Source organism: Zootoca vivipara, chromosome 4 (assembly GCF_965207765.1).
Source record: "Zootoca vivipara chromosome 4, rZooViv2.hap1.1, whole genome shotgun sequence".
NCBI classification, from domain to species: Eukaryota; Metazoa; Chordata; class Lepidosauria; order Squamata; family Lacertidae; genus Zootoca; species Zootoca vivipara.
This window is the reverse complement of record NC_142587.1, coordinates 29786040-29800823: the sequence shown is the minus strand read 5'-3', so window position 1 is coordinate 29800823 and position 14784 is coordinate 29786040. Positions and strand designations below refer to the sequence as shown.

Genomic DNA, 14784 nt, shown 5'->3' with positions numbered 1-14784 from the left:
TCTGCAAATGACTGATAGCTGGCCTGGTTTGCAGCTCACTTAAAATCATAGTTTAAAATAAACTGTGGGTTAAGTGTTCTATGTGTGCTGTGCTCCTTCCTTCAGTGAGTCAGGGACAAAACAAGGTAGATGCTGGATCTGTGTTACGTGCAAACCAGTCAGCGCTTGTGGTTGGCTTTTCCCAAACGAGCCGTGAGTGGCAAGGTTTATTTTTGTACTATGGTTTTAAAAACAGCATTTGAAATGGAACCTGAACTTCTAGACACCTCTGGTCAAATGCAGAAGTGGCCATGAGGGATCCTAACCAGGAGAGATTCTAAGCAGCTTCCACATATTTAAAACACACACATATTTAAATACTGGTTGTATTACTGATTATTAAAGCACTTTTGTGGTTCCCCCCTTTTTTATTATCTTTTCATAAACTGCTTTGTGCGGTTGTTGTGTTTTCTACAATCAAGCAGTGTATAAATTTTATGAAATAAAATCAGGCTTGGATTCAGTTACAAGATGCCAGTTATTCGAAGCAGCTCAGTTGACTACTGTATCTTCCTTACTTTTACAAACACTTCTGGCAAAAAAGCTGTTATGGATCCATACTTCTAGCGCAGCCTCAAACTACAGTAAGAACTACTAAAATAGCCAATACATTTTCGTAGTTCCAGAATCAAACTTTCAGCTGCATTTATGTGCTGAACACTTCACTCAATATTAAAAATACAAATCCAAGTAGCCTTAGGTGTGTTATCAATCCTTTGGCAAAACAATATTTTAAAATTTTAAATATTAATATTTTAAATATTAATAAGTATTAATATTTTAAAACCCTTTAACAACCCATTGTGCATTATGACTGCTAGTATTTAGGTACTGTTTCACTGTCCATATAAGCACTGGGAGAGTGGGAAGATGCCTTTTTAAAAAATCTCCCTAAACCTGAGCTAAATGCTTTCCAGCTTGAGATGGGCCCAAGAATGACCACACAAATCAAGTTTTCCCAGGGGGAATTCTATTTGGGGGATAATGATCTGTGTTAGGTTTTAACCAAGTAAGGTAAAGGTAAAGGGACCCCTGACCATTAGGTCCAGTCGTGACCGACTCTGGGGTTGCGGCGCTCATCACGCATTATTGGCCGAGGGAGCCGGCGTACAGCTTCCAGGTCATGTGGCCAGCATGACAAAGCCGCTTCTGGCAAACCAGAGCAGCACATGGAAACACAGTTTACCTTCCCGCTGTAGCGGTTCCTATTTATCTACTTGCATTTTGACATGCTTTCGAACTGCTAGGTTGGCAGGAGCTGGGACCAAGCAACGGGAGCTCACCCCATCACAGGGATTCGAACCGCCGACCTTCTGATCAGCAAGCCACAGCAAGCACAGTTTAACCACAGCGCCACCTGGGTCCCATTTTAACCAAGTACTTTTCAAAAATTTATCCCAAAAGTTTTATTCTAAAAAAAAAAAACCCACAACTTATCACAAAACTGAAAAATGCAGCATTGCTTTAAAGCTTGCGAGATCATTGACAGAAAGGACTTCTCTATGGTTAAGTTGACAATGACAAAGGAGGCACAGCTAGGTAAATGAATTCCACTGATTTATTTTACTGGGTTAAAAAGAGGGCACTCTGGTATCACAATATAGAGATATTTCAAGATGCAGAGACGTACAATTACAGAAACTTTCCTCATGTCAGAATGTGTTTTCCAATGAAACAATGAGGCATGAAACAAATGTAGTTTTGCTGCTTGACATGACAAAAGGAAGACAATTTCAGGTCCAATGGTTCTCTCTATTATTGCAGGTGTGGGAAGCCCTCTGGCTGTCCAAATGTTGCTGAACTATGTACAACTCCTATTAGCAAGGCTAATGGCCAAGAATGATGGGAGCTGTAGGTCAGCAACATCTGCAGAGCCGAAGGTTGCCAACAGCTGCTCTACTTGGGAAGGTTATTGTTTGTTATGTCTAAACAGCTACATGTAATGATAGCAAAATAACGACTGAAAAAAGAAGGAAAAACATATTTCCCTATATACAAGCTCTGTTCCCAGCCTATTGAAGTCACTAAGAAAGGCCCAGCTCCAAAAACTTTGAAATAGCCTATTAGAAGTGAACCAACAGTACTCATCCCTACTGGCATTTCAAAAGGTTAGGATGACCTGTGAAAGTTTACACTACATCAAGCATTCACAGCCAAACCTGGAACCATGGCATTCCAGTGTTCCGCACTCTCTGATTCATGCATTAATTCACGTACACCCATATTTCTGAGATTTTAACCACAACCAGCAACAGTGAAACTTTCGATACCAAAAAGGTTTTGAAATGCATCTATATTATGCAATCAGTTATGTTGGTCTTACTGTAAGCATGTTAACATCTTAGGTATAAGGTTCCGAATTTGCGTAGAGAAGTCACACTCTCTTACACTGTGTTGTGATGATGAGTATTCAGGGAAACAATATTATGTAATTCTGATGTTGTCCCCAGCAAGTACACAGAATCTATTCTCAAATTCTCGGATTGTCGCAAATTTGTAGATGAAAATGGAACGCTGTAAATTCTTTGTTTTTTTAAAAAAAATAAGTCCTCCATCTCCCGCCATAAACAAATGAACAACACACAGATAATCCGCAGGGTGCCCAACTGCGTATCCGTAAGTTCTGTGCATACAGTAGCTGCTGCAAGTTTTGCTTTGAATTGTAAGGAAGTCCCTGAGGTAAGAGAAGTCAGTCTATTGGCAATGACCTTAACCCACACTGCACAGGTTTTAGAGATTCTGCCAAGCAGGAAGTGTCATCTTATTTATTCCCAGCTATTTTCGTGGCTAGGCAAAAGGTTGACAGTGAAAATACTGGACACTGGCAGGGCAGTAGATGAAGATGTATTGCTGCATTAGAAAAGGTATGTGATGAGGAAGGATTAGCTTGTATCTTCAGGTGCACAGTTTACACCCTTTCAGAGTTTCCAAGATGCTCAAAGGCCCACAAACCTCTGTGTTGACAATGTCACAAAGCATTGCCACACCTAGGCTAAAACTACGTTTCAACTTTCACTAATATACAATTTTAAAAACTCTCTAGAATTATTTCCCACAAAGTACTGGTGCCTGACCAGTCAAATGGAAGTCAGAAACCAATTCAAAATAAGTGGCTTAAGTTGTGCCAGAGAAAAGGAAAGCTAATTTGAACCTCTTGAGCATAAATCTGAGCCACAAGGCACCAGGATTAAGAAAACCATGTGGGGTATGAACTTTTCTAACTCCTGGACCAAAATCTCGATTTCTCGCAGTTGCAAGGCCCTTAACATTCTCCACAAAGCAAAGCACAGAAGATACAATATGTGTTCCGATGTCAACTACCGTATATTCCGGCGTATAAGACGACTGGGTGTATAAGACGACCCCCGACTTTTGAGAAGATTTTCCTGGGTTAAAAAGTAGTCTTATACGCAGGAATATACAGTATTCCCAGTACAGTAGTTGCTCTCACCCCTGCCCTGGCTTCAGCTGGGAAGCATCCTGGGGCTGTAACTGCCAGCCTTCAAGAGCACACCCTACCTCATTCTAAGAAACCACATGGCTGTTTCTGGTCAATGCTAACATAAACCCAGTTTTTTTACTGAATGGGCAAGGCAGCTGGAACCCACCTAAACAGAATTCATTTCCCACATAACTTGAGAAGTCAAATTAACCCTTTACCCAACAACCCACAGCCTATTTCCCCAATACACATGCCTTCCAATCACCGAAACACAACTGCGCCTATGCCGCAGACCCACAGCCCAAGCACAATCATATAGCAGTTTGTAAGAACTGAACAGATTCCTGTTCTCCTTCACAAACTGCAACACCCAACTCTGATAATAATTATTATTTATAATATTATAATTATTATTTATATGCTTAGCATATGACTGGGTTGCCCAGCCACGGGGGGGGGGGGGAGTCTCCCAACAGAATCGTGGGATCCCCAATTGCACAGTGCCAGGAAACACAGGGTTAGGGTGGGGGAGGTGTTTCTTTTTTTAGAAAGTGGCACACTTCCACTTTCTACACTTCACATATAGTTTGCAAAAACACCAGGCTGTGCAGAAAGCGCCACAATGCACTTTCCACCCAGGTGTTCAGTAGGGGCCCCTTATTGCCAAATTCCTTCTCATCCATGTATCAGGCAAGGCCTGGTTGCTGTTACATTGGCAGAAACACCCACTCCTGGAAATGGCCCCCATTCACTGCGCTTTCTCCCCGTGGGGAAATCCCTAATCCGCTTCCCACATAAGGAAGGGAGCTCAGGAACGCTACTGGGCCTGTTTGTCCCCTTGCGAGCCAAAGCAACACGGGTCGAGGTCGTCGCGCAGCGTCGCCGAACACAGTGACTGACAGGGTTTTTGCCCTTGCTGCTTACAAAGGCAACAGGGAAGCTTTCTTCTGTGGGGAGGAGGCGTGTGCGAGCACTCACCAAGATCCAGGGCCTGGTTGTACTTCTCCAGGGCGGCCGCCAGCTCCTGCCTCTCCTTCAGCGCGTCCCCTTCGGCGCCCAGCCGGCGCGCTTTGCTCTCGGCCGGGAACCACTTCTCCAGCAGGCTGCCCAGGACCACGTTGACGCGGGGACCGGCGGGGGGCTGCGCGGCTGGGGCAGAGGCAGAGGTTGGGCGCCGGGCGGCGCAGCGGGCGCACTCCCCTCCGCCGCACTGGGCGCACCGCTTGCAGTGGGTGTGCCCGCAGTGCAGAGTCACCGGCTCGCAGAGCAGGCGGCGGCACACCGGGCAGCCCAGCGGCTCCGGGGGTCGGCAGCAAGGCGGGTCCGCCAGCGGGTCGTCTCCCTCCGGAGCTGCCCCGCCGCCCCCACCAGGCCCCCGCCACGGCGGCAGGCGCAGCTCTTTGTCACGGAGGCTGAGCGCGAAGCTCTCGGCCAGTTCGCGCAGCTCCTCGGGCCTCAGGCGGGCCAGCCTGGCGGCGGCGCTGTAAACATCCAGAGCCTCGGCCATGCGCCCCGCGCGGGCCAGCGCGTCCCCTTGGCGGAGGCAAAGGCCCCGCTCGGGCTGCGCCAACTCGGCCAGCTGCGAGCTCAGGATCTCCGCCGCCAGGGCGAACTGGCCGCCTCGGAAAGCCTCCTCGGCCACTTGCAACATCTCCGCGCAGGGACCGCCGCCGCCGCCTCCTCCTGCCGCCGACGGGGCCTGGTGGTGGTGGGCGCGCTGCTGCGCCTGGTGCCCGAGTGCGGCCCCCAGCTCCATTTTCGCCGGGTTGGCTGACTGGGTGGGTGTGGTGGTGGCGGCGAGCGCTCCTGCTATGGCTTCATCGTCGAGCTCAGCGCCTCCGCGAGGAGCAGGAAAGCGGGGAGGCGGCCCCTCGTCGCCGCGCCTCGCCCGACCTGCCTCGCTCAAGGAGCCTGGTGGCCGCCAGGGCTCGAACGGACGCCGTTATGAAAGGGCTGTGCGGGGGGGAAGGCGCGCCGCCAGCTCCGTCTGGGGCGTCCCCAGAGGAGCGAGCGAGCGCGTCGGGGTCAGGGGGAGGAGAGCAGGGCGGCGCTGGCCCCGCTCCCCGAGCGCGCCAGCAGGCAGCTGAGACTATTCCGGGCTCAGGCGCTTATGCAACGCCGTGCGGTTGTATAACTCCTTCTCCCCGGCTGAGGGCAGCACCGCCCCGCCGAGCGCCCGCCCCAGTCCCCGGCCTGGTGAGCCGAGCGCACATGCCCTCCGACAGCGCACGTGTGTGTGACGGGGGAGGCCGGCCAGCGCCTCGCAGGCTTCCGGCAAGCGGCAGCGGGCCGGCTGGTTTTCTGTTCCTCTCCAAACTGGCTGCGTCTCCTCCTCGCTTCAGCCACAGTTCTGCGTGGAGAGGAGTTGCTTTCAGGAAAACTAGGGCGAACCTTGTTGACGTGACCTTCATTTTTAAGCCGGCATATCCGCATTTGCGATGCTCTTTTTGTAAAGTTTCACAGACCGCTGGATGCAAATTTGGCCGAGTTAGTGTTTTTCAGCGCAGTTTCACGTGCAAGGAGAGGCCAGCAGAAATCTAAAGAGGGTTAAGAGAGGGGAAGCGCGTATATTTATATAATAATTCATCCTCCACTCCTCTCATCTGTCTGGTTGTAAGTCATACGGCTTCTAGGTATGACTGGACAAACTCTCATCATCTATCATCCACTGTGAACCTGTCACAGTGCAATCCTATGCATGTCAGATCAGAAGGAGGAATCCAGTGGGGCTTACGCCAAGGGAGCCTTGAACTGCAGCCTTGTTCCTATTTCCATATCTGGTGAGACAGGCTTAGCTCATCTCCACACAACCCTAGGGACCCAGATAACTTCGCTTGTTATCCATAGTATGGCTAGAAACACTTTTTCATAACCCACACTAAATGCCATCTGTTTTGAATCGGTTATTTAGAAATCAAGAACTCAGCAATGGATCTGATGTTTGCTTGACACACTAAAATGGCACCTGTTCTACTGGGCTGCTGCTTCTCTCCCTCCATAACTTATGGGAAATGACCACCTGAAGCTACTCCCTCACCACTAAGGCCCCAAGTCACTTGGGCCAAGTGAAGCCCAAACAGGTACCTACTCTTCAAGTTCTGTTTCCAGAGGCAGCACTGATGGTCCTGGGGTTACTGAAGTTCTGTTGAAATTCCCATCAACCCCAGCCAGCGTGGGTCATGTTGGCTGGGTTGGGGCTGCTGTGAGTTATAGTCCAAAACAGCTGGAAGATTCCAGGCTGGCGAAGGCTGTTTTTTGGAATGCACCATCTGTAGTAATGCAGGATGAGGAAATATTGCAAATGGAGCTGTAGTGGAACAGGGGGGCAGACAAAAACCAGAAGCTAGGAGCTGCAGGCAACACCACACCCATTTAAATAGCCTGCTTCTGTCGAATGTGAAAAAGGATTAACTTTGCAGTTGCACTGGTAGATTTTGCATTAAATTGTCCTACAGGAGAACTTAGGTGACAGTTTGGACTCTTGTGTAAATTTCCAGCAAATCTGCACACTCTGAGCTGTAAAACAACACAGGAAACATGTGTTTTAGTATCTTAATAGTGTCATGTGAGATTAGGCGGCGCTTTAGTATGAATTAGATTTGTACCACACTATTGTGGCTGTTTTAAGCCCCACTGAATTCAGCAGGACTTGCTCCCTCCCAGGCAAGTGTATTTATGCTTGTAGCCTTAACAGAAGCAAGCTCCGCTGTCTTTGCTGCTAATAAAGAGATCTGAGCCTCAATTCGCCGTGCGAAATATACCCTTTGCCTTTGCCACTAGTTATAAAAGTGGGATAGGATAATAAATACAGTGTGATGTATTCCTGAAGCAGCAAAAGCGGACCTTTGATTTCAGTGGTAGCTGGTGCCCAAGGGGACACCAGGGAAACCAACAATAGGGGAAGCCAGAACCAATGAATTCTGATTTTGTCTCCCATCTTCCTCCCTGTTGAGTTCTAAAAGGGCAAACACTCAAGACTAAGGAGTAGGAGGAAGATGGCAAGCAAGGAGATAAGCAGGTGGAGGCTGCCTAAGGGCAAACTGAGCCTGGATGGACCAGCCTCCATTGGAACTGGGGAAGTGATGGATGAGTGCCGGCCACCTCATTTCCTGGTGTGCTGCAGGGCATAAAATTCCATAGCATAACTATATAATTGCCCTTAAGCACTGCCTGAATCAGTCATCGACTACAATAATAAACACCCTTACTAAAGTGTAAACCAAACACAACAATGTGCAAAACTGAATGCCGTGGGACAACTGAGTAAATGTGCAATTGCATAAAGCTCTTGACAAACCTGAGTACAGGAAATTCCTTTCAAGTCCAATTCATTTACAGTACACACACAAATGAAGAGTTACAGAGTTAAGAGTGGGGAGCTACATGCCCTCATTTTAAACAATGCCTTTGCACACGTGTGCTGCTCTGGTTTGCCAGAAGCGGCTTTGTCATGCTGGCCACATGACCTGTAAGCTATACGCCGGCTCCCTCAGCCAATAATGTGAGATGAGCGCGCAACCCCAGAGTCGGTCACGACTGGACCTAATGGTCAGGGGTCCCTTTACCTTTACCTTTACCTTTACGGTGTGAAACAGCAGAAGCATCGTTTATGCCTCTCTCACTTTCATATACTTTTACTTGAATAATTGAATTGTAGAGTTGGAAGGGACCTGAAGGTCATCTAAGTCCAACCCCCCCACCACCACCAATGCAGGAATCTCAACAACTTGAACTTCATTGGCTTCAGCTTAGCACATATTCATGTGCTTGTGGTTGTTACCATAATCATTGGCTGTCCGGCACCATAACAGTTTTTGACTAATACTGTACTATATATCTAGGCATGGGTCATGCTCTCAATGACTAAAACAATGGTCCACTGGGCTGATTTTAATTGGGTTAGGAGGACTTCAGAGATCCTGTAATTCCCTCCCTATCACCTGCTGTTACAACACCGGTATTGATTATATACACCAAGATGCACCAATATTGTCTGGAAGACTCTTACAACAAAGATTTGGCAGACATCCTTGCTTTTCACTGTCAGGAATCTTTTTTCTTTATGCTGAAGAGCCTATGCCTCTGTCTGAAGCTTTTTTGGCTGGCCAGTCATTTTAATGATTGTTTCTTGCTGTTTTTAATTAAGCACCCTCATATTGCAGTATGTACTTTTACCATAGCTGCCAAGTTTTCCCTTTTCTCACGAGGAAGCCTATTCAGCATAAGGGAATTTCCCTTAAAAAAGGGATAACTTGGCAGCTATGCTTTTATAAATAAAATACTTGCAGCAGTTACAATTATTAAGGTGCATGACAAATCATTATCAGTGATAATAGTTGCTCATATATTACCTGTAGTAAGATATACTATTAAATCACTGTACTGTAAAGTACTGTATTTTGCCTCATAAGCACTAAATTAATATGTGACTGTAAAAGGAATTGGCCTGGAGATGTTTAAGAGTTGTTTACTGGGGACATCTAGTGGTGGATCAAAATAGCTCTCACTTCTTTGTTGACCTGGAAAAATGACTTGTCAATTTAGAATGTAAATCTTGAAAATAGGTTACTCTAGCTGGTTACAGAACAAGAGTGATGGCATAATCATAATTTGTATCCAACAATAGCACAACTATGGATAATTGAAGATGACTTCAAATGTTCTAACATAATTTATTCTTTCAGCATATTGTTACAGATCTGGGGTAACAAAAGTTTGGGGGTCCAAGGCCACCTCTAACTGCTAGAATTAGGAAATGTTAGAAATTAATATATGGTAGAATTTAGTTAATATTTGCAGTATTGAAGGGAAGATGCCAGACTTAAAGATTTAAAAAGCAGACTAAACCAGGAAATCACCTGGGGACAAGGGCCATCAAGGTGTCATTATGGACAATGGCCAATCATTGACCTTCTGCCTGAGCTCTGGGTAAATAGCAGAGTTGGGAGAGGGATGTTACAGGAGGTGTGATGTCACACAGGAAAAATGTGTCCTTTTGAAATTTACAGGTTGGGAAAGAAGGGAGAGAACTCGAAGAGTTGCTGAATTCTTGGCGAGAGCCTGAAGGGAGGCTGGAGATAAGCACAGAAATGTCTAGTAATCCAATGAAAGACAGCTCCTCTTGAGATGTGAGTGCTGTGAAATCTCTCTCCATGGAAAGCTTCCCAGGGGTCCTGAAGTTTAACCATAAACCCAAGGTGCCAATGCACCAAGATGTTATCCTTTTTTGTTTTGTTTTACTCCTTGCCAGCCCTTGGGTTTTGTATTTGCCATCACTAACCTAGATTGCCTGCCTGATTCTGTCCTTACAGATGCAATCAAAAGTAAACATCTGAAGGCAGCCCTGTTTTAGGGAAGTTTTTATTGTATTTTAAATATTTTGTTGGAAGCCGCCTAGAGTGGCTGGGGAACCCCAACCAGGTGGGCGGGGTATTAAAAAAATATTATTATTATTATTTTATAAACAAGAAATTCATCCTGATTTTTACTACAGATATGTGATAGAATCATGTTCAGGAGCAAATGCTGTGTGATGTATTGAGTATTGCATCTCAGTCTGGATAGCTCAGTCAGTTAAAGCGTGGTGCTGATAACGCCAAGGTTGCAGGTTCAATCCCCATAAGAGTCACTTGCATATTCCTGTAAAGCAGGGGGCGTTGGACTAGAGTACCTTCAGGGTCCCTTCCAACTCCACAATTCTATGATAGTCCTCTTTTATCATCATCATCATCAGATAAATACCTGAAAAAAAATTATGGGGAGTTGAGCCTAAAATATCCAAAGGCAAATTAGTGTCCAGAATTAAAATCCACCAACTTAAAACATTATGACTGTGAGCCAGCAGCTTTTCTAAAATACCCTCTGCCCCACAGTATTTGGAGGCAGACAGGAATTTCCATGTATGTCACACTGCCTTGTACCTTGCAGGTTTTTTCACACAGCTCGATGCGCAAGTAAGTGGTGGGTCTGGTGTGACCAAGGAGTCTGCCAACGACATAGAGCCAGGACTGGAAACATCTGCTCTGCCCCCCACAAGAAGACAAGAATGCCTGTATCTGTTAAAGCATTCTCTTTCAAATATTCAGTTCAGGGAGTGCCAACTAATTTCATCTATTCCCCCCCCCCCTTTGCTCTGCATTGCTTCCACTGCCTATTTGCTTCAAATCCTCTTGAAGCTTGACTCATATGAAGAAGCTGAGCAAAAGCAGCAGCCCTATTTAGCATGACCCTGTCATTTAGAATTTTCTTTTCACTTCCTTCAAACCCAAAACGTGATCTCTCACTCACACGCACAGCTCTCCGATCTAGGAGGCAGTAATTTGGATGTGACTCACAGGGGTGGAACGTAAGCAGCCATTTCACTTGTCCAAGAAATCCTACAGACATGGCAGCTAATTTTGGTGAATCACCCAACACTCAGCCATTGCTCAATGAGGTGGCCAAGTTCAGCTGGCACTGAGCTACAGGCACTACTGTAGGCAGATTTGAGATTTCACAGCCTTGCTGATTTGTTGGAATGCTTTTTCGAGCTGTTAAGCTCCTGACCCCACTATGAGAAATGAAAATGGACGCCAACAATAGAGGTTAACTAAAAAGTTTTTTTAGCTGCTAAAATGAAAGCATAAATTAGTCATTATTTTGCCATTCCTCCCAACACCAAGAGCACCGCCCAATATTGTGTTATATTTGCTATTGCTGAAGCGATAGAAATCCACTTTTAGTTTACTGAAAAACAGTGTAATGTTAAACATCATTGAAAATTAAGCAGTGCCCTGAATCATTCAGACCAGCATGATACTTGGCTTGAGAGATTTCAGAATATGCTCCTCTGCTTGAAAAAATACTAGTAGAAAAATCATTGTTGCTAGAAAAATCTTCACTGTTGCTAAATTTTCATAGCGCCTCACATACATTGCCACAGGCATTCTTACAGAAACCCTGTAAAGTAGGCTGATGTTCGTATGACATTGGTGGTATAGTGGTTAGAGTGCTGGACTAAGATTTGGCAGAGCAGGGTTCTAATTCCCCCCCCCATGAAGTTCACTGGATGATCTCAGGCCAGTCACTGTCTCTTAGCCCAACCTACCTCACGGGGTTGTTGTAAGGATAAACTGGGGAGGAGAAATATGTGTGTCACCTTGGGTTCCTTCGAGGAAAGGTTGGATATAAATGTAAAAATAAAAATAAAATCACGGGAAGTTGAAGTAACTAGCAACGCCATCTGTGAATTAAAAGATTCCACCTTGCCCAGGGCCCCCATAAACATGGCAGCACTCTGAGAGAAAAAATTACTTCATGGGACTAACACAAGGCACCATCCATTATTATTATTTTAATTTTTTTTAAAAAGGATTAAAATGGCATTTGTTGGCACCAAACAAACTGGATTTTGATGCTCAGTAGTATTCGTCTTCTATTAATGTTTTGGCCACTGGAGGGCCCTCCTGTGATTGTCCAAAACAGTGCAGTGCTGTAAACCTGGACATTCTACAAAAAGCAAAGTTGCTAAACAGAAAAAAAATACTGACGACTATTGCGTAGCTTGGATCGAAAATCAGTCAACAGGGTTGTACTGGGCTATACTTTTCAGTCTCATAGACTGAAAACAGACATGAAATTTACCACAATTGCACACGGGCAACAGAATTCACCATCATCTTCCTTTTTGAAAATCTGTTTTTTTTTGTTCTGTCATGCCAACAAACAACTTTTCAAAAGTGTTTCATTAATGAACAATTTTTAAAGACTTACCCATGCTTTTGATATTTTGATGCAAGGCATCAGAAGGCAATGAAGACAGTCTGCTAGGCCTTTCAAACAAGAACCAGACATTGCTGTCATAAGTAGTGCTCAGCTAGTATCAGTACAGGAGTTTTAAAAGCTGTGGAGATAGGTTTAAGCAGCAAAACATTAAGAGAATAAAAATTGTCAAGGTATCTAAAGAACCACGCACTATTTAATGGGGGCATGAAAAACTTGGAAGACCTCTTGCAGAAGGACCTTTGAAATCCATTAGATGAGTTCCTGTACAGTATTTAGCTCCTCCTCTCCAAGTTCTGTCTCCTGATACTTTATTACATAATGTAACACCACAAAAAAGGAGCGATTTGCTTATTTTCCTCTTCCCTACTCAGTGGCGCCATCAGGACGGGAATTTGTGGCGAAAGGCTAGGGCTGGGCGATATAGCACTATATCGTCCAAAATCCTGCTGAAATCCATATTGTGATAGCGGTTTCATAATTACTGAGCTGGAAATATATTGTGAATCATGGTGTGTGTTTGTGTGCTGTGCAAAAAAATCACAGTGTGGGGAAAACCGTGAAGCCAGTCGATGCCTCTAAGTAACTCCATCTTTATTTCAGACATCGTGATATAAATATATATATATATATATATATAGCACAATGTTGAAAACCAGGTATCGCCAGTCCTACAAAAGACAAGGGCAGAATGAGCAGGAGGACCAGCAAAACGGGCTTAACATATTTTGAAGTAAGTGGGGGGAAATGAATTAATATACTGTACATCACGGGTGTCAGACCCAAGGCCCGCGGGCCAAATGCGGCCCGCGAGACCTCGCCATGCGGCCCGCGAGACCTCGTCATGTGGCCTAGAGCGCCAGAATGCAGGGGGCGCTGAGCAGCCCGCCCGCCGCCCGCTGCCGCCACTGCCACCGCCGCCGCCGCCCTGTGCTGCCTGGGGCCGACTCCCGCGTCTGCAGGGGGGCGTAGTTGGCCCCCTGCACCAGCCCCTCCCCGCCGCCGCATCATACCCTCTGCCAGCCAATAGGGCTCAGGGGGGCGGAGTCCAGCTGCAGCGGGAGAATTTCTCTTTGCTGGGCTTCCGGCGAGGCATCACGGCGCGCGCCACGGAGCTCCTGAGGGCAGCCAGCGTGTTCGCGCTGCCCAAAGGGCTCCTAAGCCACTGAGACCGCCGCCGCGTGAGTGCCGGGGGTTCCTGTTGGACCCCCCCCCAGCTGAACAGAGAGAGGGAGAGAGAGAGATCGACCCTACTGCGCAAGTGCCATTCATTTCCATGGGAGTTCGCCCTGCAAAGCCCCCTGAAATGAATGGCGGCGACAAGAGTGGGTCGTTTCCTGAGCCATTGAGCAAGGTTAGTGGCCGCTGGAGACGCAGGGAGGGAGGGAGGGAGGCTCTCAGAAGCAGCCGGAGCCCACCCGGGCAGATTAACCCTTGGGCTGCTGGGTACCATCAGCTCATTCACCCGCTGCCTTTCTTCCGCTGCTTTCGAGAGAAGTCCGGTTAGGCGGCAAGGCTGGAGTTGCAGGCTGATGCAAAGGAAGGGGCTTGAGGAGCTGGGGACGGGGAAAGAGATCTCTTAGAGATCTCTGCTGGCACCAGAGAGGGATGGCTGGTCGGGCAGTTTCAGCTCACGGAGGATTGTTTTCTGTTTGAGAAGTGGGGAGGCTATTGACAGGGAAGCGAGCGCTCACTTTCCCTCTGGAGAGCTCAACAGCTGCTCTCGGGCTGGCAGCGCCTTGAAATCAATTTTAAAGAGAGGGAAAGGGGAGGAGAACAAGCGGGGATGGATGGAAAGAAGGCGGGAGGGAGGGAGGGAGAGAGAGGAGGGAGGGAGGGAGAGAAGGAGGGAGGGAGGGAGGGAGGGGAGGAGGACAAGCCGGGAGCCTCTGAGGGGGAGAGCGAGAGAGCTAGGAGACAACGGGGAGCAGCCGCTTTGCAGCCGGCCTCAAGATCTCACATCTATACACTCTCCGATCGATGGCAAGGAGGGATAATATTTGACAGCTGCAGTCCTCCCCCACCTTTTCCATTCTAACCCAAGAAGGGAGGGAGCTAATGTCTAAGAGGCATTTCCTCTCGGTTCCAAAAACAAAACAAGAATTAGCCCATTATAAAAGAGGAGAGAAGAACCCCGCAAGCGAGTAAAATCTAGTCAGAAAAGTTTAAAAAAAGTTAATGCCTTGTGTTTGCCACATGTGTAATAAACAGTGTTTGGCAATATTTGTATGTTTTTTTAAAAAATTACTCTCTGTTACCAAAAATCATTTTTCAATAAATTGTACAATAATTGTACATTTGAATACCTACTTGCCATTATTCTGACTATGTTTTTGCTTTCAGAGCTAGTTATTACTTACATTATTACAAAAAACAGTAATAATTGAATGCAGTGACAATAATTTATAATAATAAAGAGTGGACACATAGTCCTACAGATACAACCGGCCCTTTGAGGGTGAGCAAACTGCTGATGCGGCCCCCCGATGAATTTGAGTTTGACACCCCTGCTGTACATGATAACCTAAGACTGTCCCCCACCC

At 46.6% G+C, this 14784-nt stretch overlaps 1 protein-coding gene and 1 long non-coding RNA gene across 2 annotated transcripts in view; one reads left to right on the top strand and one right to left on the bottom strand.

Moving 5' to 3' along the window:
• LONRF2 (LON peptidase N-terminal domain and ring finger 2) overlaps positions 1-5667 on the bottom strand; it is a 39828-nt gene extending 34161 nt beyond the window's left edge. Inside the window, exon 1 of the mRNA XM_035114934.3 lies at positions 4460-5667. Coding sequence (XP_034970825.3) covers positions 4460-5237 — 778 coding nt within the window. The 5' untranslated portion in view covers positions 5238-5667. The remainder of the gene's footprint in view (positions 1-4459) is intronic.
• Positions 5668-6392: 725 nt separating this feature from the next.
• LOC148685885 (uncharacterized) lies at positions 6393-11670 on the top strand. Its single transcript, XR_015949759.1, has 2 exons — positions 6393-6561; positions 9490-11670. It is a non-coding gene; the product is annotated as an uncharacterized LOC148685885 (long non-coding RNA).
• Positions 11671-14784: the final 3114 nt, after the last annotated feature.